The following is a 27,248-nucleotide window of genomic DNA, read 5'->3' on the forward strand; positions in this document are numbered from 1 at the left end:
GCTGGTTTAATATGTGTTCATATATCAACCTTTGATGTGTGTCGATAGTGATATATCGTGCTTCCAATGTTTATTTTTGCAAGGCGCCTGGGGGGGATGGTTGTTATGGCTGGGGACGATGGAAGTTGTAGTCTAAAACACCAGGTTGGTGAAGGCTGCTTTAAGATAACAGTTGCAGCTTAATGCATGTACCTTTAGATGATTTATTGGGTTGGATCTAGATTAAGGGCTCTTCCACACTTCTACTTGTGCTGTGCCTAAGAAAGCATGGGTCTGGGGGGAGTTCCATTTTACCTGTACTTTCTTCAAGCATTTTTCTCCTGAGCCTGCTCCTTCCCAAGGGACAATCTGCTCTTTAGCCAGTGGTGGACTTTGGGCTTTCACATTTCAGTGGCACCCCGAGTGGTGCCAAAATTTGGTGCCTCCTACCTCTCACCCTCCATGTTATATCTTTGTTGTGGTCCCCCTGCAGCATCCTCTTGGTTTGGCACCCAGTGCGGGTGAACCAGTCACACTCTCCTAAATCTGCCTCTGCTTTAGCAACAGATCAGAACAAATGGCAATCCAGGGAAAACCCAAATTGCCAGTTGCTCCAGTTGAGTGCTAAAGAGTGGCATTTCCTGGGGGAAAGCAGCAGGACAAGAGGCAGTGTGGATAAGACCTTAGGCATGCATCAGTTTGTCTGCTACCACTACGTATTACATTTATATGCCATCCTTCCTCCTTTGCATTTCAACTGAAACAAACGGCTGAATGCTATGAAAACTAATGCTGTGAAAGATCTGTGCCTATGATCTTGGATCGCTACTGCCAGTCAGAGTAGACAATATTGAAACAAGTGGGCAGATAGTTTGAGTTGGTCTAAGGCAGCCTCTGATGTGTGTGCTCTAGCTCTTCAATGAATGCACGGAGCAGAACATGGGATCTTCATGGGACCTGTCAAGGCAAACTTCACAAAACCACCATAAATGATCCAGTGAGCCAGATGCTGCCTAATAAACAAGTTCACAAATTTTTGAAAACTGACCATGTCCAAGCGTTTGATAGGCTTGTCCACTGCAGTGTCATGGAGGGTTGTCTATTTTTGGAAAATGGAGCAACTTAGATAAAAAGCCATGAAATGAATTGTGGCCACATAAAAAGGTACATCTGTGGCTGTGAAGCATGGAATCTGAGCAATCTAAAGTTAGTTTATTTGGGCCTCCTGAAAAACACAATCAGGGAATTGATAGGGGTGTTTGTCCATTAAAACTAGATTGGCACAATACAGCATCACAGCACAAAGAATCCCAATATAGAGCTGTCCTGAGATGCTTTTGCATTGCTCTAACGAAAATATTATACATGGCAGGCCGGCACAATTATGCATAACTTCAGAGTGACATCAACGAAGGATGCACTATTAAGTTTTTATAAGTGGTGATCTATAAAAATGTCCTGCTGACCAAGGATGACATTGAATAAGTGTGCTTATCAAACTTTGTATGACTTCAACATTCAAATAAACACACCAGCAGGACAGTATGCATACTTACCAGATGTGATAAATACTTGAACTAATATAAACAATGCACATCAGTGCATATAATCTTTTTTTCTGAACTCAGTCTGTCTGAGTGTGAAAAAGCAAGGATGTTAAGTGGCAGCAAGGGCAGAGGGCATTGGAAAGGGCAAGATTTCATTTTGACAACTAGAAGAGCCCCTGTGACTTTTGCGAAAAATGGAGGGTGGTCCAATCATTCACAAATTCATCCTGAAATTATTTGCCTCTGGGAAATTTGTGGACACTTCCTACAGACTGGGATAGATGGGGTGGAGGTAGGCACTTAAGTCATGATTAGGGTGCTTCAAGGAAAGGTTGGGTTTGTTTTAGGAGAACCTTGTAGGTTGCTGTGCAGTTCCCCTGAAGTTGCAAACCCTTCACTCCCGTTGCTTTGGGTCTTCTGTCTCTGTCCACTCTCATCTAGCTGTGGGTGCAATCACATTGACATTGTGCATCAATGGAGGAGGGAAGACCTTGAATCACCCTGACTTGCCTCACTGTGATCATCATAAAGCTGATACACATTCCTAGCATTTACCGCAAGGGCTGCTACAGGAACAGAGGAAGCTGTGTTATACTAAGCCAGGCTATTTGCCCATCTAGCCTAGAGATGCCGACTCTGACTGGCAGCAGCTCTCCATGGTTTCTGGCAGAGGACTGTCTTTCAAGTGACGTCGTCCCTTGTGCATCAAGAGAATGAAGGTTTTCTAAATATTTAATCTCATGATGGGGTCTGAATCATCAGGTATCCTTCTGATTTATATTGGTGAAATAACTGGAAATATAGATGCGCTATTCTTGAAAGACTTAATGAATAGAAATGTCCCTATTGGGGGGAGGGGAACAAAATTGCATAAGCCATGATCCTTCCCTGAGGCCTTGGTGCCTACCTGTAGAGGGATTCCTAAACCCAGAGCTTTCCATCCTTCCTCCACTTGGAATGCACATATGGATGCATGCAGCACAATGGGCTATTAGAACACACATTCACACACAATATATACTGAACATTTAAAACTTTTTATTGTGACCCAAAATGATATGCTAACAAAAATAAAAGTATTTTACGAAATCACATCTCTCAGTTGCTTACATTCGCAGCTCTAAACTGAGTGTGTCCAAGAAGCACAACAACTAGTTGCAAAGCTTATTAAATGCCCCAAAAGGAATAAGTGTCTAGATCCTAGGTCTCTTTTTAGCTCAGCCAAAGCCAAATGGCCCTTCCTGACCCACCAGGTTCGCTCTGTTCCTAAGTTCCTATCCTGTTCCTCTGGTCAAGTAAGTTACAAGCTTCAAAGCTTGTTGAGCCTGAAGGTAAAGCTTATATGTGGAAGGGAATTTCACATAAGCCTTGCACTTTCTGTGTGAGTGCCCCAAGAGCTGGGGAGGAGACAAACAGGGATTTGCAATGATCTTCAGAGGCCTCTATTCATAGGTGCTGAACCCAAAAGGTGAAGCTTGAGATCCCTTGTTATTGAGCTGACATCTCATTTCAGTCTTTTATTCTTTTATTCCTCCCTCTCAGTGGTGAGGGGACGCAGGTGGCGCTGTGGGTTAAAGCCTCAGCGCCTAGGGCTTGCCGATCGAAAGGTCGGCGGTTCGAATCCCTGCGGCGGGGTGCGCTCCCGCTGCTCGGTCCCAGCACCTGCCAACCTAGCAGTTCGAAAGCACCTCCAGGTGCAAGTAGATAAATAGGGACCGCTTACCAGCAGGAAGGTAAACGGCGTTTCCGTGTGCGGCTCTGGCTCTGGCCAGAGCAGCGATGTCACGCTGGCCACGTGACCTGGAAGTGTCTCCGGACAGCGCTGGCCCCTGGCCTCTTAAGTGAGATGGGCGCACAACCCCAGAGTCTGTCAAGACTGGCCCGTACGGGCAGGGGTACCTTTACCTTTACCTTTGCTCAGTGGTGAAGCCGTCAGGAGTTGCAGGGGGTTGAAGACTGACTACTATTTCTGCAGCAGGGTCCTTGTATCAAGTATCCTAAAGCTGCCCAATCAGCATTAAATGAGATCTTTTCAGCCAGTGTATGCACCAAAGCTAAGCATTTAGGAACACTGGAAACACAAGGCGCTTTGGTTTCAAGAGAATGATGAGCAAGTTCTGTTACCTACAATGGCACTTCAAGGAAAACACAACTTCAGTCTCTCCAAAAGAAGCTCTTGGGGCCTTGCAAATCATATGTGCACAGAATATGGTAGATCTAGCTGATCTCCACATTATTACAATGCATTCCTAATCATTATTATTGTATAATGATAAGATTATTGTATAACCATAGAAAGTTGTATCATCTCAAAATGGGTGTGGCTGTGAGGGTGTATGGCTGTGACAATATCATGAAGGATCCTGCCTTTCTGAATCTTCCACTTTCCCTCTCAAAAAAGCACTAGGTATCTCCACATGAGACAAATAATTACTAACGAATTCAATACCCGATAACTTAATATGAGATAAATATTTAGTTTGAAAAATCCAATCTGACTGGCTTCAGCCATTCAGTTTCTTCCTAGCATTCTTCAACAAGAAATTTATTCCATCACAGTCCTCCAGTCTTAAATCCTGAGCTGATTGTACTTTTTTTGGTGGGGGATATATACTCAGTACCAATCAGCTGTAGTTTCCATGGTTTCCCTCTATTATACAAATTGCTGTATGAGTTCCAGACCCATTGTGTTGACCTTGATCCAAGGGTAAACACAGCTGGCAAAAAAAGTAACATTTATTCATTTGATTTAAAACAGAAACAGCTTGAAACAGGTACTTCTTAGGTGAAGAGAAATAGAATATGTTAAACTAATATTTGCACACTTGTAGGAAGTAGGAGGTCAATGCAATAACCACTTGTTCCTGTTACTATTTATAATGTAAATAGTCAATGACTTGTCCTCTCTGACTCCTGGGGTTGGTTTTTTTTACAAAGAGAGTATTTTGACTGAAATATTCAAGGATCCTTAAGGCAGGGCAATGATGTCCACATTCCCAAAAAGTAGAAATGCATTACCTAAAAAAAAGGAAGGACACATGAGGGCACACGTTTGCCTAGAAAATTAGTATGCTAATTTATATAGCAAGATGAGGAATAATTAGTCTAAATAGAAATGCAATACATCTCATATTCCCCATAGTAGGGAAGACTGATCAGGTGTGGTGGGTGTATGCTCATTCTGCTGCTCAGGTGGTAATTGTTGATGGGCAACATCATGGCCTTTGTTCTCCTTTCTTATGGTTCCTTATTGTTGAACCAGACTTGAACCAAACAGTTTTTCAAAGAGAGGACTCCTTGAAATAGTGGATCATTCTTTCTAAAGTTATACATAGCCAAAGTGTTACTATGTGGCTGGTCACCATTACCTGCAAAGTCTCCTGGTGCCACCTGGTGGTACACAGATTATCTCACTGACTATTTTAACCTCTTCAAAGTTATCTTACACAGTCTGTTGACCAGGCCTGTCCCAGTACCCACCCCTCCTCCTGCATGAGACAAATAAGTCTGAGAATCACTGCTTTGGAGAAAAACTCAAATGCTATTTTTTATGTTGCTAGGTAAACCTTTCTGATAGGGTCTGTGTCATTCTCCTCAGGTGTTCTCTAAGAATCATAAGAGTCTCAGGCAATTGTTAACTCTTGGATCCACTTAAGTGAGTGGTGTTCCATATGTCTTGGAGCACTTTGGATCACTTCACATTTGAGAGTGTTCAAAGAATCATAGAATCTTAGAGTTGAGAGAGTACCCCAAGGGTCATCTAGTTCAACCCCCCACAATGCAGGAATCTCAGCTAAAGCATCCATGACAGATGGCCATCCAACCTCTGTTTAAAAACCTCCAAGGAAGGAGACTCCACCACCTCTTGTGGGAGTCTGTTCCACTGCCTTACAGTCAGAAAGTGTTTTCGAATGTTCAGTCAGAATCTCCTTTCTTGTAACTTGAAGCCATTGCCACGAGTCCAACCCTCTAGGGCAGGAGAAAACAAGCATGCTCCCTCTTCCATGTGACAGTCCTTAAGATATTTGAAGATGCCTATCATATCTCCTCTCAGTCTCCTCTTTTTCAGGCTAAGCATACCCAGCTCCTTCAAGTGCTCCTCATAAGGCTTAGTTTCCAGGCCCTTGATCATCTTGGTTGCCCTCCTCTGTACACGTTCCAGCATTGGACACAGTATTCCAAGTGTGGTCTGACTAAGGCATAATAGAGTAGTACTATTACTTCCCTTGATCTGGACACTATACTTCTGTTGATGGAGCCTGGAATGGCATTAGTTTTTTTTAGTTTTTTCCCTTTTTCTTTTTTACCCTTTTTTCTTTTTTGCTGTTGCATCACACTGTTGACTCATGTTAAGCTTGTGGTCCACCAAGACCCCTAGATCCTTTTCACATGTACTACTAGTAAGTCAGGTGTCCCCCATCCTATATTTGTGCATCTGGTTCTTCCTGCCAGGTGCAGAACCTTACATGTGTCCCTATTGAAATTCATTTTGTTACCTTGCACCCAGTTCTCCAATCTGTTAAGGTCATTTTGAATTCTGATTCTGCCTTCTGCGGCATTAGCTAGCCCTCCCAGTTTTGTGTCATCTGCAAATTTGATGAGCATCCCCTCAATTCCTTCATCCAAATCATTTATAAAGACATTGAACAACAACAGGCCCAGGACAGAAGAACCCTGCGGCACCCCACTTGTCACTTTTTTTCCAGGATGACGATGAACCATCAATGAGTACTCTTTGGGTTCAGTCAGTCAACAAGCTACAAATCCACCTAACAGTTACCTCACTCAACCCACATTTTACTAGCTTTCTCATGAGTATATCATGGGGAACTTTGGCAAAAGCCTTATGGAAATCAAGGTACATTATGTTCGCAGCATTTCCCTGATCCACCAAGTTTTTCATTCCATCAAAACGGAAATCAGATTGGTCTGGCATGACTTATTTTTGAGAAACCCATGCTGAATCTTAGTAATCACAGCATCCTTTTCTAAATGCTCAGAGACTGACTGTTGAATTATCTGTTCTAGGACCTTCCCTGGTGTTGATGCCAAGTTCAGTGGTCGGTAGTTACCTGGGTCTTCCTATTTCCCCTTTTTGAAGATGGGAACAATATTTTCCCACCTCCAGTCTGTAGGGACCCCACCTGTTCTCCAAGAATTCTCAAAGACAACAGACAAAGGCTCTGAAATTACATCCACAAGTTCCTTTTGTACCCTTGGATGCAGCTCATCAGGCCCTGGAGATCTGAATTTATTTAAAATAGCTACGTGTTCCTTTACTACCTCTTTTCCTATCTTGGGCTGCAGCTCCCTCCTTATATCATTTATTCTATTATCACCAGGTTGGGCATCACTTTACTTTTGAGTGAAGACAGAGGCAAAGTAGTTGTTGAGTAGTTCCACCTTTTCTGTGCCACCCAAAAGCATTTCTCTGTGTTCCCCATGCAGAAGGCCTACTGCTTGCTTGCTTGTTCTTCCTCTTACTTTGCACATAGCTGAAGAAACCTTTATTATTATTTTTAACCTCTCTTGCAAGCCTGAGCTCATTCTGAGCTTTAGCTAGCCCAATTTCCCCCCTACACCTGTTGGCTACTTGTGTATACTCCTCCTTTGTGATTTCCCCTTTCTTCCATTTCTTATACATGTCCTTCTTAACTCTCAGCTCATCTGTAAGCTTCTTATGCAGCCACACCAGTTTCCTTAGATGCCTCCCACTTTGCTTTCTTGTTGGTATTGTCTACATTTGGTTCTTCAATATTTCTCCTTTTAGAAACTCCCATGCTTCTTGGACTCCCTTCTCATTGGGTATTTCTGACCATGAGATCACACCCAGTAGCTTTCTCAGCTTTTCAAAATTGGCCTTCTTAAAGTCCAGAGTGCGTGTCCGACTTCACTCAGTTTTCCCTCGCCTTTGTATCCTGAAACCTAGAAGAACATGATCAATTCCTCCCAAGTTTCCAAGCACTTCCACTTCATTAATCAGTTCTTCCCTATTGATGAGGACCAGGTCCAAGATAGATGATCCCTTTGTTGGTTCTTCCACCTTCTGGGAAACGAAATCGTCAGCAGGACAATGGAGGAATTTGTCAGACCTTGTACTCTTGGCAGAGTGTGAGTCCCAAAAGATATCGGGGAAGTTGAAGTCCCCTATTATTACTACTGTATTTCTCTCCTTTTTAAATGTTTGGTAATCTGCCCATAGCAATTGTCTCAACTTTGGCAGTTTTAGGTCTTGGGTGGAATCCTTTAGTCTATCAAAAGAAGGGTGAGGTGGTGACGATACCAGTGTTCCCCGTTAAAGGGGTTTTTGAGGGAAGTCTCTGGCCTCATGCGCTCAGCAGGCAGTCATTGAACTCCCCTCAACAGCGCAGAGGGGGGCTAGCTGTGTAAACACACGTTTTGCAGTGTCCCCCCCATATTCCAATTGACCCTGCTTTGCCTCAGAGCCCCAGCAGGGGGCTGAGAGGTATACACGCCCAATGCCTAAGCCAAGGTTTCCTACATCTGAAATTAAATAAAGTTGTGGCCATTTTAATTCCAAATTTGTTGTCATGCATATACATTGATAGAGGTCAGGCTCCCGGAGGGGCGGGGGGACTGCGACTGGGCACGCAATAAAATATTTTGATCACATTCTCAGCTTGGACAATTGCCACATTTGAAAGAAACAGGACAACTTATCCCCAGACACATGTGCACCCACATCATACGTAAACCTAATATTCCATGGTACATAATCATTCCACAATAGTTTTCTTTCTCCAAAATACTACCGGTTCCACATGCAGGGCCAGCTAGACAGGCAGAGCTTTGTAGTTTGTCTTGGAGGTGGCAATGGTGTCAGGAGGAGGAATTTGCATTTGTTAGGCAGTGGGGAACATTCTGGAACAAGCTGGGCCTGTACAAAACAGCCACTTTCATGTTTAACTGAGCCTCTTGAGCTTGCCAATCAGGTCAGCGGTTCAAATCCTTGTGAAGGGGTGAGCTCCTGTTGCTTTGTCCAAGCTCCTGCCAACCTAGCAGTTCGAAAGCACACCAGTGCAAGTAGATAAATAGGTATCGCTGTGGTGGGAAAGTAAAAGGTGTTTCCGTGCACTCTGGTTTCCATCAAAAAATTTCCTGGTTTTTATTGTACTGTACATTGATACTTTTCTTGTAAACTTGCTTGATATTTTTGGAGCTATAGTGGTATATAATTTTTTTAAAAATAAATAAATAGAAAATATAAACTGTTCAAAGATCTTCATATATCATGATTATTAAATTTGTTATTCACTTTATCTTGCCCAAGGCAACCCAAAGTGACTTCCAGCCAACCATATATACAATATATATTTCAGCTAGATGCATACAAATACAAAGTGTATAGCACTGTGGAAATATAATGATGCTTTTTATTCAGAATAAATCACATGGCTTTCAAAGTTAGACCCATATTTATATTTGTGCTCCTACACATCAGGGATCCATTTCATTTGCTTCCATCTCTGAGGGCTCTGCATCTTTCTCACAGGTGGCCTTTGTACCAAATTATAGTACAAAAATAATCTAAAATGTATTTTAGTGCAATGTAATGACTCATTGCTACTTCTGTTTATTTTGCAATCGTGTCACAATTAATATATTAGCAGAAGCGGAAACACATGTGTAGTTTAATAGAAATAATATGACATGGAAAGTTTTAAGAATAAAGTCAGTTTAAGTGCAAGATCCAGTTAAAGATGCAGTTAATAATCCTTAGTTCTCATTTCAGGTATGGCTACGTGTGAATTCTCCTTCTCTCTCTCTCTCTCTCTCTCTCTCTCTCTCTCTCTCTCTCACACACACACACACACACACACAAACACACTGTACTTGAGTTTGGCATTATGTGAGACCCTGCAATCCTAGATCTAAAAGCCTATGCAGATATTGCAATTGTGTATGTTAATTGTAAGAATGAGGATGTGAAATGCCACCAGAAAACCATGTATACTTTTGAGATCACTAAGAGAAGTTTGATACAGAAACCAGGTTCTCAGAGTGATTTTAGGAGAGCAATTCAACTTTACTTCTACAGTTCACAGAATTTCTGGGTCCAGGTATAAAACTTTTTGAGGAAATACTGCTGGACAGTCATGCCATCAGCTTTGGGACTACATTGAGATGTAAAGGTATTGGATTGTTAGCTGACCTATTTGTAAGCCTTACTCACTTTTTGGTGTATTTTAAATGAACTGGTAATTGTCGGATTCTTATTGTGTCAGTTTAAAGTGATAACCTTTATTATGCTTATGTAATATTACAATGGGACGCGGGTGGCGCTGTGGGTAGAACCCCAGCGCCTAGAACTTGCCGATCGCATGGTCGGCGGTTCGAATCCCCACGGCGGGGTGCGCTCCCGTCGTTCGGTCCCAGCACCTGCCAACCTAGCAATTCGAAAGCACCCCTGGGTGCAAGTAGATAAATAGGGACCGCTTACTAGTAGGAAGGTAAACGGCATTCCGTGTGCTGTGCTGGCTTGCCAGATGCAGCTTGTCACGCTGGCCACGTGACCCGGAAGTGTCTGCGGACAGCGCTGGCTCCCGGCCTCTAGAGTGAGATGAGCGCACAACTCTAGAGTCCGGCAAGACTGGCCCGTAAGGGCAGGGGTACCTTTACCTTTAATATTATAATAGGATAATTTTATATTATAATCTAAATTATAATAGGGCCATCGTTCTACCCAGACACTGAGGTCCAGCGCCAAGGGCCTTATGGTGGTTCTCTTGCTGCGAGAAGCTAAGTTACATGGAACCAGGCCCACCCTGTGGAACACCCTCCCACCAGATGTCAAAGAGAAAAATAACGACTAAACTTTTAGAAGACATCTGAAAGCAGCCCAGTTTAGGGAAGCTTTTAATGTTTAATAGGTTATTGTATTTTAGTGTTTTGTTGGAAGCCACCCAGAGTGGCTGGGGAAACGCAACCAGATGGGTGGGGTTTTATTTATTTATTTATTTTATTATTATTATTTTTAGTGTGCCATTTTCAGCACAAACACGGTTGTGAATAGTTTGGTATATAAATAAATTGACTATGACTAAAATTAACAAGCATGTCTACAGAATTAGCACTGCCTGTGCAAATATGCACAGTTGACTTCAGTTTCACACAATATACCCTTGTTTTTATACTTAATTTTAGAAGTAAAGCACTTAATCAAGAACAGAGGAGGCTGCTTTGTGGATTTGCTTGAAGAATTGACTTTCTACAGTTTGCATCTGAAACCCTGTCATCTGCACACTACAGATACTTTTCTTGTAGTCTTATCCTCATTTGCCTGTAGACCAAAGACACAGATAGAATAAGACAGAACTTATACGTGTGGCTTTAACAGAGCAAATCAAATGGGGTGCAGGAAATGCCTTTCCTAATGCCCAGCTGAGCTTGCAGAGGGGATAACTTTTTCTATTTCGAGAGCTTCCTTTTTTAAAAAGGGGGGAGCAAAGCTTACCTCCTACTGATTTCAGTAGGAAGGAGATAAACTGTACCAGCTGCAAGACTGGCATAGTCTATTTGCTGTTCTGGGGGAGGGGGAATCAGAAGAATAGGAAGGCTTTGGATCCTGCACATCCATGAATAACCTGGTATGTTCCTTTTTTGTCCTATCTAATATCAGAGGAGTAATGGCAGAGGACTTTTCCACAGCCTCACAGGGAAGGCTTGAAAGGTCGGGTCTGCTCTCCAAGGGTGAACATCTGTCTCTTGCTTTTTTTCAGAAAGTAAAAACTAAAATGTCCTATGGCTCCTGGGATGCTCTCCTAGAGATCATAGGACTGCAGCATTAGAAAGTATGTAGAAAGTATATACCTTCAAGTATGGAATAATTACTTTAATAGTATCCAGCTGCAATAGAGAATATATTTAACAGGTGTTAGAGATAGTAATTAAAGTCCCCAAATCACCCTAAGGGTCAAGAAAAACATGGAAATATGAGATCTATATTCTTTATTCCACCCAAACTGCATTGCAGTCTTCCAGTCTTTATATTTACATTATTTGCGACTCTTTCTATAAGTGCCAGTACAAACGTAACTGATGATAATCCAAAACAGCTTTACAAATGTTTCCCAAAGCAGTGTGCATTTTTTGAGCAGTTTGTTCTGATGTGCAATAATATATATACTATGTAGGCATATATATATTTTACCAAAAGCTTCATAATATGAAATATTTTCCACAGAAAGTAAAACATCCCACTTGCAGCTTATTCAGATTTCAGTTACAGAGACTTCTGCTTTTCAAGTTAGTGCAAATAATGAAAGTAAGAGCCTGAGCAAAATGATGTACAAACAATGAAACAAGAAAACAGCAAACACACCAGCCAACTCCCTGCATATAACATTTAATTAGTATATTATTAGTAGTCTTTATATACAACATATTTAAATAAATTGGCTTATTTGAGCTATAGGCAACATATTTACAAATACAAATAAAATACGTTCCTTTCACACGAATATGGAATGTCCGACATATATGAAAATAAAATGCATCTAGTAACAAAACAATGCTGTAAATAAAAAAAGAGCAAGATGTCTTCTCTTTGTCTTGGGACAGATTTCAAGGCACTTTCTCGGCAAACCAGAGTTCAGGCTTAGCAGAAAAGTCTGAAACAAAAAACGGTTCACTTAGATTCCCAGCTATTGATTAATAAAAGTTTCAGTAGAGACCAACGTATTTATAAGTTTTTGCTTACAAAAAAATGAAGAAAAAAACAAATTTTAATAACTACAGACTTTCCCAGTGTAAACATGAAACGCTCAGTGGGCAACATAACTGCTGGTACCACCCCACCATTGGCACTTTCAACTGAAGATACATTTTGAGAGCCCTGACAAATCGGGATTCCAGTTGTACAGAAAGTCTTTTGCACACAGAGTGGATATGCACACAGATTCTGTTCCAAATAAATGCAGATTAGCAGCAAAGTGTTGATCCTTTTCCATTTTTAAAACAAGAAATGCTGCATTTTTAATGTTGGCTTATTTGCATACCTCAGAAATTAACAAATATTTCCTGCCATCTACAAAAAAAAGAAAGTTGTAACTATCTCCACCATGGAGTCATGGTCTGATATTGTTGATAACCTGTAGTGCAGCTTAAAAAGCTAGTTGTTTGGAAAACTGAAGCCATATTTTACCTATTATATCAGTAGACTTCTCCATGGTCCTGAAATGGTGCAGAAGTAGCCCACCAGGGTGACGTCAACAAACATTTGACAAAACTGGAAAACGGCAGGTAAATCATCTCTTTGAGTTACATAAATCTTTTTATAAATTCAAGTAGCCACAGGGGAGACTGATCAGGCTTAAAATGGTGGGAGTGGAAAGGGAGCTTAACTTTTTCCACTCTTGCCATGGCACTGATGAAAACCACATTTCCAAAGCAGGGAGTTCCAGTTCCAGTGCGAACAGAAGCTTCCCCTTGATGAAAAAAGTTGTATGTCTGATTTTCTGTGATTTTGATTGAAACCACAGTGGGGAGAAGGCTAAACTCTTGTTACTGTTTGGCTTTCGAGAAAAGAATCTAATAGGAACAAACTGGTTATTAGATTATAAAGGTGTTTTAATTAAAAAAAAAATACTTACATAACAGGCCTCCTATGGCTGTGTACACAGTGGACTCATTGCTAATCTTGTCAGCAATCTTGCACACCTTTTATAATCTATTTAAAACCACAAAAATGAAGTTAACATTAATCATCATGTGTTTAATTTCCTAGACTGTAAGTCCAGTTTCATTTGCCATCAGCTGCAAAATGTAGGTGTTTTAGGGAGTTTTTTATATGTCTCCCTAGATGGTTTGCAATAAAACAATTATTTAACAAGTAACATTCCTTGTAGGCCAGCCCAAGACAAGTGGAAACAAAGGATTCATATATGTTCCCTAATGAATAGAACATTGATATGAACTATTGGTACTATTGGAAAGTTGAAAAGGAAGGAAGTAGTTTTCAACATACATTACATTCAGCATGGCACTACATTCAGCTCTGGCACCAGATGAAAAATGCCACTGAAAGTTGACAGCACTCAAGGTCGATTTAGCATAGCTCTGAACACCAGTTCCTGGGAATCTCAAGTGGAAGAGTCCCACTATACTCACTACCCTACTTGTGGACTTCCCAAAGAAAGGCCTCAAGTTTGCCAATGGAGAACAAAATGCTGGACTAGTCTAACCCAGCAAGGCTCTTCTTATGTTCTTAGTGGCAGTGGACACATGTGTATTCCATTCTCAAGAAAGACTGGGGGAAATGACTTGGTGTTAAGAACCTGCTCAACCCTGGCCTAAGACCAGACAGACAGGACAATGAAACATGGAAGTAGTTTTTAGCTGGAACTTACAGGCTGGTGTTGAACAATCCCGTGTGTTGTGATAGAGCCGGTGGAAATGCTTACTACATTCAGCTGAAAATGTAACTGGACCTGTTTGAGGATTAATCAAACACAACATTTTGATTGCATTTCTAATTCTATTGCGAACTAAGTTGCACAGATAATTAATAAATAAATAGTTAGTTCATATTTGCTTCATCTAATATGTTTCAAACCTTTCACCAGGTACTCTCCTTGTCAAACAAGGCAAGGTAGTGGTTAATAGAAAAGGGACCTTTTCAGTGATAGCACTAGGGGTGTGGAGTGTCCTGCTCAGAGAAGCTAACTTGGCACTTACACTGTGGTCCTTTTGGCATCAAGTGAAGGTATTTCTCTTCCCCACTCCTGCCCCAACCTTTCAATCTTTAAAATGTTTAGTGTTTTTTAGATATTTTGGGCTACAGTTTTTCCTTAGCTTATTTTGTCTTTATTCTCCTACTATATTCAGCTTTTATATGGTTTTAATTTCTATACTATAAACCACCCAGAGAACTTTGTTTCATGGGTGTGGGGGTGTGATAAAGAGATACATAAATAAATAAATGTTCACAGTACAATTTTACAGGAGTTTCTGACAAAAATTACATATAACCATATTAATGTAATTAAAGCTACTGGAATAATGAAAAAGAAGGCCAGTGATGGGTGATGGGTTACAACTATAAAGGCTACAAAATTTTATCACCAAGACTTTTCACACTGGCTCCTCAACTCTATTGAGCCTTTTCCAATCTATTGGGGGAAAGGCATCTGAAGATATTTAGGGAAGTTAAAAGTTGGGAGTCACTTGCCATTGGAACAGCTAGCCTTTTAATGGGCCTTAAGATTTCATGCCCTAATCTGTGGGTCCCACTACAACCTGTTGGGAAGCAAGCAGGAAAACAGCAGCCCCAAAGGTTGGGACCTGGTAATTTACAATATAGGCTTCCTTCATTGGGAGAGGAGATAAGATACTCCTTTATGTAGCCAACATCTGGCAAGAGATTAAACACAGAATTGCCTTCACACAAAAAGTGTTCTTACCTGTGAAATGTTTGATGAACTTGTCCTTTAAGTTGGAATCTCTTGGAAATACTTCTGGGGATGAAAAGATATTTCATTATCAATAATGTGTTAAAGAAAAGTCTACATCAAAATATGTGCATGCACACAGAGAGACAGAGAGAGAGAGAGAGAGATACAGTAACTGTTTTTCAAAAGCTGTGTTGTTTTCCACCCTGAACTCCTCCTTTAGGAGGTTGGATGAGATTAAAAAACAACAACTAATCATCATCTGAGTATGACTTAGATATCACCATATGGGTTTAATAAATATAAACTATATTTGTCCATAAGCTGTTTCAAAACTAAAACCGATACAAAATAAAATCAAACAGCAGTATTTACATAGGCATGCCATACAGAGAATATATATATTAGTTACCATTTAAATACCACTCTCAGTACAAAAACCTTTCTGCAGATGCAGGAGCTCTTCTGTATATACAGAGCTCCACATATGTAAGGCATATTCGTTATGCCAGTGGAAGCATATATTCATTTGTGGGCATAAAGCTGACCCCTCCAATGAGTTTTTGCTGTAAATTGTCCATGAATCAGAAGACCTAAAAAGCCTGAAACAATGTGAGAAGTCCCCCTTTACTGTGAAGGTCCATGAACGTTACAATACACTCACAGCAATGGTACCCCCCACATGGGGAGAAAACTAGTGAGGAGCAGGCATTACCTATGTGCTATACAGCATCCCAACACTTAGAGTTGCAGGGGGAGCAGTATATAGCAAGAGTGGGGAGGCACCTGGTTGGGGGGTAAGAGCACTCTTCCTTCAAGACTACTTCATTCCCTCACTCCCTTTCAAGAAGCTGCCAGCTGCCCAATACACAATTATTTGAGCATTACATTTCTGATAAATGATAAAAACAAAAAGCACCACTAAAAAAGAGAAGTAGATATGAAATGTGTTCCAATCAGTTCTGGTAAGTTATGTTCAATCAAACAATTAAGATGTAATTTGGTATTTATGGTGAATTTTTTTTGGGGGGCACAATATCCACACAGAGTCCCGTCAAAGTTGTTAACATGGATCTTTGCTGTGGATAAATACCAACAAACTGAAACGACATTTAAGGAAGCATTTTGAAGAGTGACTAACCATTATATTTTTATTATCAGCCCTACCCTCTCATGCAGAAGAAAAGCAGCATGTCATTTTTATACAAAACAGAGTAGTTCTAAAACTTGGTGTTCCGCAAATAAAAGCATCTACTCTTATTTGCGCAGGCTTTATGGACTTGCATCCTCACAGTTATAGGCAAAGTAGCATTATATAAGCAAGAGTTTCATCCCTTGCATAATCCCAGTTAATAATAATAAGTAATCTTCTTTATCGGGGATTTCTTTTTTATTTCCAATGGGATCTTTCAACTTGTATGCCTAGTCTTCTTTAGATAATTAAGCATTATAGAATAAATCCTGCCCCTTAGTCCACGGCAGCAGTAGCTATGAAAAGCTGGAGGAGTGGCCATACTGCTGATCTAATTCTCTGACGCTTTGGATATTGTTGTTCTTGTAGGCACCAGATGGGGCCCCAAGATTAGCTAGGTTCAGCGGCACAATGCCACACAAGACCTTCCGAGTGACCTTGCAGAAATGCAATTTGTTTTTCTGCTTTAATCCCAAAGCCACTGCCTTTGGAGTAAAACTTCCTGAGGAGAGATTATTTCATGGGAAATAGCTTGAGGATGGTCCCCTTTATAGTTTAATTTGTATCTTCAAAGGAAAGCTTCTTCTTTCTCTTAGTGCATGGTGAATACTTCTCTGAGAAGCAGTGGATCATCAAAGCAGACACATATCAGGTGATAAAGCCTAACTAGCTCTTTAAAATCTGCCCCCGTGGCCCGTTCACAAAGCGATGCTTACCACATAACTGAAGCTAATAAATCTAAGCATAAGTATGACAAGATGCTACCACAATTAAGTAATCATGGATTTAGCGGAAGCAGACTTACGAAATGGTCACACTTGTCACCACAGTTCTCATGATCAACTGAGAACCTTGCCAAGGTGAAACCAATAAATATGTTCATAAGATAAGACCTTTGGGAAACAAAACCCATTTTAAATCACCATCTGTGATATACATGTTAAAGACTGATCTAATAGTGTTGAGTAAAGAAAACATTGCTTTGGCACCTTAGATAGACTAAGGATACAATCCTCTACAGTCTTACTTTTGAGTAAACTGGAAACTAATTGACACTGTTGTCTTACTTTGCAAAGGTTTTGGGCTATAACTGATTTATTGAGCCATGAGCTCTTATGAGCAAATTCAAATCTCTCTCTCTGTGTGTGTGTGTGTGTGCACCTTGACCAAGATGGAGAGGGCAGAGTTCCATCTGCTTCTACACCTCAAACAGCACAATGTCTCTGATCAGTCCTGCCAACCTCACTGAAAGTGCTAAAAAAGAGGAGGCTAGATAATTCAGCCTCTGATTCCTTCTGTAGAAGGAGATAATGATCTACATATGACTTGAATTCCAGCAGCAGATTTTGACGCACAAATTATGCTAGGCTTGAAAGCCATGACTAACGTAACAAAATATTTTTCCCCCCCCCTAAAAATCCAGAACGGCTGCAGGATCTGGTTGCTCTAACAGCTGCCTTAGATCCCCATAGTGAGTGTTAGGAGGCTTGCATTAGTGGAAAGACAGGAGATGAGTAAGGAATGACCAGAAAGTCACCATGAGACCTTGAACCCCACTCCACCCTCCTTTGGCTTGTCCTGTTAATAAATTGAGGGGGCAAGCCTATGCACAATAAGCTAGTATAAAGTCGCACAAGATCCAAACCCCATTTATCAGTAGGGCTGCTGCTGCTGTTCTGGCTAAACCTGACAGAGGAAAAACAAGTCTTTTAAATAATGTTCTATGCTAGGATGCCAGGTCACATGCAGTAAATGAGCTGGATAGGCTTAGGATCTAGCCTAAAAGTCCTCCCTCAGTGGCCCCTTTTTAGAGGCCTACACTGGCCAAGGCGAGTGGGTTTTTGCCCTCCTGATCTTCTCTGAGCCAAAGAAGAATTCAGTAACATCAGGAACTCATCTCTCATTGCGGCAAGTGTTGTTTTTGAGCCTGAGGATGACGAACTTTACCACCATCATTGCTAGCAACACTACCCACATATCATTAGTGGCACATAAGCAAATATCCACTGAGCCTTGTCTATGTTATATCCAGGGTATACATTGTGGCAAGGAGGAGCAAAGAGCTTCTGAGAGACCTGTTGCAAATTAGTGTTCTGAAAATCCTAAAAATAAATACTACTTTGCATATATGGTCATTCAAAAGAGTGAAATTCCATAAAACATTTGAATTTACTGGAACTATGGTGAAGGAATTAGGTAAACCTGGTGGACTCATTTTTAGTCAATCTTAACTATTTCTTCCCTCAGGTCTTATGGCACTATAATTTTGTCACTTTAATAAAAAATCAGATTGTGTTGTTCGGTCTTCACTTGTAGTGCACATGCATAGATAATCAGTTTGTTGAGCACTGATTTTACACAAGTGATTCTTCTACACAACTGAGTTGTCTGTAAATTGATCTGTGGAAATTAGTACATGCGTATGATAGGACAATTGCTGCCCACCCATACAAAATTCAACCTGAATAAGCTAATGTCATGCAGTGCACATGATGTAAAATCAACCCATATCATTTTAGCCTACACATGTTAGATTTTACATGCGTAGATGACATTCAAATGTTCCATCCTCGCATTGGTATGTGTGGCTGGTGTACACTAACTCCTTTCCATGCAACAAGCTAAATCAGAAGAGCAATACTGTGTGATCCAGAACCTTAGCAGAAGAAAGAACTTGCTGAATTAAAAGAGAATGGCTATTTTCTTCTGCTTCATTGTTCAAAATATGTGGAAGTATGTTTGCTTGAGATCATCACAGGTCAATCAATAATCTATATGTTCAAGGCATGACATTTCAGAAGAGAATAACTATGTTCCTCTATTTTGCTCATGAGAGTCTTTAGGCTTTTTGAAATTTCAAGGGGGCGAAAATGTAAATGAAAGTTAATTTTTTATTCAAACAAACAAAACATCAAGCTAAAAGTAATAATAAAAACAGCTATAAAAGCAGGAAGAATAAAATTAAGAGATAATAAAATAATAATCATAGAAAGCTTTTAAAAAGAAATGAATTTGTGGCGTAAAATACATTCCATAGTGGAATACAAGGTTCACATTTGTACCAAACATAACCGAATAACCATGAATGTAGCCAAATAAGCTCATATTTATTTTTTATTTATTTTTTAGTAATATTTATTAAAGTTTTAAATGTTACAAAAAGAGAAAGAGATAACTCCAAGTTAAACAAAAACTTGACAACACATCACAATAATGAAAGAAGAGAATAGAAAAAAGAAAAAAATATATAAAAAACAGAAAAATAGAAACAATTAAAAAACACAATGAACCTTCCCATAACTTAGGTATCTTTCATTTGCTTGTTTCCTTGACCTCCTCGCACCTCCCTTTTTTGTATTCTAGTTTGGTTAGCTATTTCAGCAAATCCTTTCCATCTTTCCCAATTTTTATCCTAAAATTTATCTTAATATAATGTAACTTTACCTTTCCTCCTTTCATCCATTAACAATCTATTTTTACTTAATCCTTTATAATATTTCTGCTAAAGCCACATAACTTCATTCCAGCCTCCTTCTAACATTCCTTAATTTTACAATGTTTCTGTAGATTAAATTTCTACCAATCTTCTTCCACCGACTCTTCTCCCTGGTCTCGGATTCTGCCAGTCATTTCCGCCAGTTCCATGAAGTCCATCACCTTCCTCTGCCATTCTTCCCGGGTGGGTAGATCTTGTGTCTTCCAGTACTTTGCAATAAGTATTCTTGCTGCTGTTGTAGCATACATAAAGAAAGTTCTATCCTTCTTTGGCACCAATTGGCCGACCATGCCCAGGAGAAAGGCCTCTGGTTTCTTCAGAAAAGTATATTTAAATACCTTTTTCATTTCATTGTAGATCATTTCCCAGAAAGTCTTAATCCTTGGGCATGTCCACCAAAGGTGAAAGAATGTGCCTTCAGTCTCTTTACATTTCCAACATTTATGATCGGGCAAATGATAAATTTTTGCAAGCTTGACTGGTGTCATGTACCACCTGTATATCATTTTCATTATATTCTCTCTTAAGGCGTTACATGCCGTAATTTTCATACCTGTGGCCCATAACTGTTCCCAGTCAGCCATCATAATATTATGTCCAACATCTTGTGCCCATTTAATCATAGGTGATTTCACCGTTTCATCCTGAGTGTTCCATTTCAACAGCCAGTTATACATTCTTGACAAGTTATTACTTTTGGGATCTAACAGTTCCAATTTTGATTTTTCCACCTGGAAGCCAATTTTTTTTGTCCAGATTATATGCCTCCATTATTTGATAATAATGGAGCCAATCTCGCACTCTATTTTTTAGTTTTTCAAAACTCTGTAGTTTTAATCTATCTCCCTCTTGTTCCAGAATTTCCCAATATTTCGGCTATTTGGCCTCCATATTGAGCTTTTTCTGAGCCTTCGCTTCCATTGGTGACAACCACTTTGGGGTTTTATTTTCGAGCAAGTCCTTATATCTTATCCAGACGTTAAACAGTGCTTTTCTGACAATATGATTTTTAAACGCTTTATGTGCTTTGACCTTATCATACCACAAATATGCATGCCACCCAAATACGTTGTTAAAACCTTCTAGATCCAACACGTCAGTATTTTCAAGAAGCAACCATTCTCTCAGCCAGCAAAAAGTGGCTGATTCATAATAAAGTTTAAGGTCTGGCAGGGCAAATCCACCTCTTTCTTTAGCATCAGTTAGTATCTTAAATTTTATTCGAGGTTTCTTGCCCTTCCAGACAAATCTAGAAATCTAGAAATATCTCTTCTTGAAACAATCCATTTTATCCAGAATTTGCAATGTTTGAAACAAAAACAGCATCCTAGGCAGTACATTCATTTTTATCGCAGCAATTCGGCCTAGCAATGATAGCTTCAGATTTGACCATATTTCTAAGTCCTTTTTCACTTCCATCCAACCAAAAAATGTAAATGAAAGTTAATTTTTTATTCAAACAAACAAAACATCAAGCTAAAAGTAATAATAAAAACAGCTATAAAAGTAGGAAGAATAAAATAAAGAGATAATAAAATAATAATCATAGAAAGCTTTTAAAAAGAAATGAATTTGTGGCGTAAAATACATTCCATAGTGGAATACAAGGTTCACATTTGTACCAAACATAACCGAATAACCATGAATGTAGCCAAATAAGCTCATATTTAGTGGGAATGTGCTAACCATGAGATTTGGTTATATAAATCACAAACGGTCCCTATGCAAGCAAAGCTGGAGGGGTCCACATTACCCCTGGTGGCACGTATTTTATGAATCAGTTTTTCAGAAATTTCAATGAACATGACTTTTTTAAACCACAGATCCTTAGAATAACAAGATGCATCCTTGAGAGATCACCAGATGAGCAACAACTTTGCAATGCAGAATTGTCAGAAAGCCATAAGGCCACACCTTCGTTGGTCTATACAGCTTGCTTGCTTGCTTACTTACTTATTTGCATACTACTTAATCACAGTCATCTCTAACTGATGTACAGAAGACTCAAATCAATGAAACTAAAAGTGAGCTAAAACAGCAAAATCAGAATTCAATTTTAAAAACCTGCTGGAATAAACGGGTCTTCAGTGCCTATGACCCCTCAGCAGGAGTTCCATAAGACTGGGCCTACAATACTGAATACACAGGTACTAGTAGATACAAGCCATACATCTGAGCTGAGAGGGATCACTAACCATGATGCACTCAAAGACCTCAGTGATCAAGCAGAGAAATAAGGGATCAAGGATCCCCTTTTCTCTCTTGAAAGATAGGAGAAATATTATGGAAAATTGACACCTACCTATTAGGGTCTTCCAGTTTCCACAAAGGTACGCTAACATCCACAACTAAGGTACTCTGGAAGGCCTGTACCTCCCTTGCAACACTCAGTTTTTATCATCAGTGACACAAATAACAGGGGAACTGAGCTCACAATGGAAGTGCTGGTGTACGTGGGTGTCAGCATAGGACCAGTGAGAAGAAATTACATTTTGTAAGTAACAACATACTGCTGATTCTATGGAAATGTAATTTCTCTCCCTCAATGTACCTTGAAAACATAACTGGACCACTGAAAGCAACAGAGCAACAAGTAGGGTGCCTTTAAGACAGATATTAGACATTAGAAATGGCAGTATCTATAAACCAGTGGGAGAAAATTTCTACCTCCCAGGATATTCTGAAACTGACCATAAAGTGGTCATTCTGGAAAGAGAAACTCCAAAAGAAGAAAAGAACATGAAACAGCTGAATTATGGTTTATCAAGAAGTTCAATGCCATCTCTTGTGGGTTAAATAAAAACTAATAAGTTTTGTTACATCATGTGTCAATTAGCTTATCAGTGCCAGAATAGTAATTTTGCTAGAGACTCTCCTCCCTGGAAGAGAGGGGAGTGGTTGTGGGCGGGAGCCCGAGCTCCGCCCCTAGCAGGGGGCGGTAGCCCCCTGCCTCTCCCACTCACCTGGCTGGCGCCCACGCCCATCGGCAGGCACCCAACCAGGTGCCTCCGAGGGGCGTGTTCAGCAGCCTATGTGCTGCGGCGCCAGCCCCTCCTCGGCCTCATTCTCCTCTCCGTCGTCTCGTCGCGAGTCACCCACCCTCCACTCCCTTCAAGCTCAGGGTCTTAGTTCCTTGGCCTTGCTATGGACCTTAGGTTGGTCGCCCTGGTTGTCCAGGGGGCCTGGTAGGAATTTTTCCATTTGGCATTAGGCTTTCTGGTTTTTTCGTCTACCTCGTAGCAATCGTCACAACTTTTGTGGTATTGGTGGGTAGGTTAGGCATTGGAATAATGTGTTGTGGTGTGTCGAAGAGCTAGGTGTGGCCATCGCCTATGCCTTCCATTTTTGGGTATTCCGTTAAAGGAATCCGGCGGTCATGTACTCTGTCCCATGCCTGCTTGGCGGGAGGCCATGGCACGACCCTCGGTGACATCAGGGGAGAGCCTATAGTTGGATTAGCATCAACAGGCTCCACCTACTGGTGAATAAACCCCCTTGTTTTAGACATCCAATGCCTAAGCCAATACCTTATCACTGCTGTAATCAATAAAGTTGTGGCCTTTTCTTGCCCATCACGTGTCCTTGTGTATTCATTCTACATTGCGGGAGTCGGGTCCTCGAACCACAACAGGCTGGATTCAAGATGCTTCTGAAGGGTATAGGTATAATCCAAACCATCAATCAAACAAATTTAATACCAGTATGCAGACTCACATAGGCTTAAGGACGCTTGAGGAATATCAAACAGAGGGCAGTCCTCATGTTACAATCTTAATTTCAAAATACAGTGATCCTTATTATTTTCTGATACACCCAATAGTCAATACAAAAAACTTTGGAATTTCTACATATGCTATACACCACCACATTTTCAACGCCTCAAATTTCATACCACTTGAACTAAAAGTTCCAAAGTTCATGCTTATTTTATAAGTAAAACTCCAAAACTCATCTGTTCTCCATGAAAAACAGCCATACATTATTTAACACACTATGTGGTTAGTGTTCTATGACATGCACCATGGTTAAATTTCACAAACACCGAGGACCGGCAACCACACAGTAAGCTGAATTTCTCACCAATACAGACGCACACCTGCTGTTCTTAAATTTAAGAAACCTGGAATGAACAGCACAAAGCTAATGAGCTGCATGTGGCCCCCCTAAGGTAGTTGTGTATGTCTTGCACTATCCTTGAGTTTCAGATCTTTCCCCTTAAAGTCACTATATAACATTTGAAGCTGTATTTAAAAAAGAAAGGCGGGGAGGGAAAAAAGTGATGCCTGACTGTCTGGAAAGCCTGAAACCAGAACCCATATAAGTCAGTCTCAATGTTTATTTTCAAAGCTCAAAACTTCTCTAAACTATCATAACGATTTTGAATACCCCTCAAATGAGTTTGCACATCCTGAAAAAAGTAAAAGAGGAAACCCGTAGATGGGGAAAGGATAGAAAACGGGGGGAAACGTAGCTGGGGTAAAGCATTTCACAGGATTTATAGAGAGGTGTTAAGGAAAGAGGTAATATATTGGAATAGTAAGGATGGTTGAAAGCAGTGAGCTGTGCTTTTTCAGAACACAAAAAAATGACAAACAGGTTTTGAAGGATGGGATGCCAAAATAATGATGGGGACTAGACAGCATTTATATATTGATATAAACAAATCTTTGCTAGTCCTAGTAGAAATATTTCCCACTATTCTTAAGCCCAGTAAAACAGTAATGAGAGTACACATTTTTCAGCCTGCAACAGTAAAAAATGATTAAAATGCAATATCCGTTTTCTTTGACACTTACTTTCAAAAATATTTCAATTCATTAATAAATCTTGTTCTGAAATTTTAGCCTTTTATTGCTAAGCTTGAACAGCAGAGGTGAATAGCAGCAGAGGGCTGGACCAAAATATTTGATTTCCTGAAAAAGAGCGGGAAATGGTGCCTCTCATTCTAGTCAAGGTGAGATGGAAGCCAGAGCCAGCCAAGTTATTTTGGTGCTGGATAAAGAAAGCCCCTCCCCTCCAATCCCTGGCTCAGCAGTAAAAATGGAGTAACTGATTGTTTGCTGCCCTTTCATGACACCCTAAGTCAGCTGCCTGCTCCAGGGTCCCCAAGTGACAATGCCAGAGAGGGTGGCAAAAGAGACACAGTGTTTTCCTGGGTATGGGGAGGGGCCATTGGTGCCACTGGGTCAAGTTTCCATTAAACTTTGGCTCTTGTATTTATCTTGAACCCACTTAACATAAACAAATCTGAAAAGCAATACAGTCATACCTCTTCTTGCAAATGCTTCATGCTGTGTTTTTTCGGGTTAAGAACGCGGCAAACCCGGAAGTGTTTACTTCCGGGTTTTACCGCATGCACACACAGAGAAGCGTTCTGCACGCTTCGCACATGCGCAGAAGCGCCGCTCTGGTTACAGACTTTTTGGGGTGTGCACAGCACCCCGGAATGAGTTGTGTCCGCAACCAGAGGTACCACTGTAGTTACTGGTCACAAGTTAATATCCAGAAAATTTAATGCTATGTTTACATGCAGAAATCCATTATTACGAAAAGCTCACTATTTCTCAGGAGAAATGTGATCCATCAATATAGGCAGCTGCCGGTTTAGTCCTTCAAATACTTCTCTGTCATGAGTTCTTGTAATATGACTTACACTGGCAGGGTGTATTGTGGCCCAGATCCAACTAAGATTTACAAAGATCCCACAAAAAGAGTCTGACATCATTGCATTTCATAACCATAAAATGTCATACAAGAGAACACTACCACTAAAGCAATTTATGGGGGGGGGGGAGAGAGATAATTTAAAAATTGTGGCAATAAAAGAGTTAGTGGTTTAATTGTGGAACAAAAAAGATAGTTTTTTTTAATTCATTGTAAAATTAAAAATGTTATTGTGCTTTGGCAGCAGCGCTGCACACAACACTTTACACAAGGGCAGACATTGATGCCGAAATCCAGCTCTGCGAGTGCAGCTTTCTCCTGACTGAAGTGCAGAGTATTTGAGGACCAGGACATTCGAAGAAAATGCTTGTTTTCAAAGCTGTTGTACTACCAACCTTACTGCATGCTTGTGAAACGTGGACGACTTATAAATGCCATCTCCAACTCCTCAAAAGATTCCATCAACGGTGTCTCCGAAAAATTTTACACATCACTTGGGAAGACAGACAAACTAATGCCAGTGTAGTGGAAGAAGCAAAGATCACCAGTGTCGAAGCAATCATTCTTCAACACCAACTCTGTTGAACTGGTCATGTTGTGTGGATACCTGATTATCAGCTTCCAAAGTAACTACTCTATTACTAACTTTAAAATGGAAAGCGTAATGCTGGTGTCAACAAAAGAGGTTCAAAGGCAAATCTTTAAAAATGTAGTATAAACACCGACAACTGGGAAACACTGGCCTGTGAGCGCTCCAGTTTGAGAACAGCCCTTACCAAAAGTGTAATGGGCTTTGAAAACATTTAAACTCAGGATGAAAGGGAGAAACACGCTAAGAGGAAAGTACGCTTGGCAAACCCTCACCATGATCAACTCCCACCCGGAAACCAATGTCCCCACTGTTGAAGAACATGTGGATCCAGAATTGGCCTCCACAGTCACTTACGGACTCATTGTTAAAGCCATGTTTATGGAAAACAATCTTACTCGGCTATGAGTGATCACCAAAGAAGAAAGCACACTACACACAAAACACACTCAGTCTGGTATAATCCTGACTGAATGATTTCAAACAAGCATGTGTAGGATTGCTAGAATAATGGAATTGTAGAGTTGGAAGTGACCCTGAGGATCATCTAGCCCAACCCCCTGCAATGCAGGAATATGCAGCTGTTCTATACAGGGATCGAACCTGTGACCTTGGTATTATCAGCATCACACTCTAACCAACTGAGCTATCCAGGTTAGGAGATGGTACTGTATCTTTCTACTGTAGAAATATTAGACAGAGATGAAGCCATAAAGATCGCAAACACGTTACTATCCGAACTGTACAATGTTCATGCAGAACCACCTACGAACATTTGTAAACTGTTTGAATTCTTTAAGCCAAACATTTCAGAGAATGTCCTTACAATAGGAAGGATCTACTTGAAAGCTCCCTTAAACAAAATTTAATGAAAGGATAGTGAGACATACCGTACTAAAAACATGCCTGTTCCTTGATTGTGTTAATTATTTTGGGGGCCGGACCAGGTGGTGAGGGAAGCAGCTGGTGCCAGAATGTTTCAAGGATAAAAACAAAGATAGAGTCTTGCTGCCTGTTTCTGTCTACAGCAGAATCAGGTCCTCAAACTTTCGTTTCAGGCTTTTGCCATATTTTTAAGGGGCATTTGGGGGTAAATACCAAACTTCAAGGGAGAAGAGGGGCCATGAAGAAAGAAAAGAAAAGAAAAAAGGGGGGAGAGTGAATTCATGCTTTCACTGTTATGGTAAGCCCTTCCTCAAAAAAACTATTTTGGGTGCAAAACCACAGCCTCTGAAACGGCTACCTGGAATTAACTGCCTTCAGAATGGGGTGACAATTTTGGAATAAACACTTCAGTCCATTCCTAGACAGGAGGCAAATATGTAGCAGTGTGGAGGCAGAACAGAATTGGCTTCTGTTTGTAGTGTTATAC

At 40.5% G+C, this 27,248-nt stretch overlaps 1 protein-coding gene across 2 annotated transcripts in view; it reads right to left on the minus strand.

Moving 5' to 3' along the window:
* Positions 1 to 11,480: 11,480 nt before the first annotated feature.
* ALKAL1 (ALK and LTK ligand 1) overlaps positions 11,481 to 27,248 on the minus strand; it is a 36,502-nt gene continuing 20,734 nt past the window's right edge. Inside the window, exons 3-6 of one of the 2 annotated variants that reach the window (XM_079983412.1) lie at positions 14,948 to 14,998; positions 13,895 to 13,975; positions 13,139 to 13,215; positions 11,481 to 12,157 (exon numbers count right to left, since the gene is read on the minus strand). In XM_079983412.1, the coding sequence (XP_079839538.1) occupies positions 13,151 to 13,215; positions 13,895 to 13,975; positions 14,948 to 14,998 (197 nt within the window). In that variant the 3' untranslated portion in view covers positions 11,481 to 12,157; positions 13,139 to 13,150. Of the gene's footprint in view, positions 12,158 to 13,138; positions 13,216 to 13,894; positions 13,976 to 14,947; positions 15,002 to 27,248 lie in introns of both variants that reach the window. The other variant, XM_079983411.1, reaches the window with a different exon arrangement.

This window comes from Podarcis cretensis (genome assembly GCF_951804945.1).
Source record: "Podarcis cretensis genome assembly, chromosome: 7".
NCBI classification, from domain to species: Eukaryota; Metazoa; Chordata; class Lepidosauria; order Squamata; family Lacertidae; genus Podarcis; species Podarcis cretensis.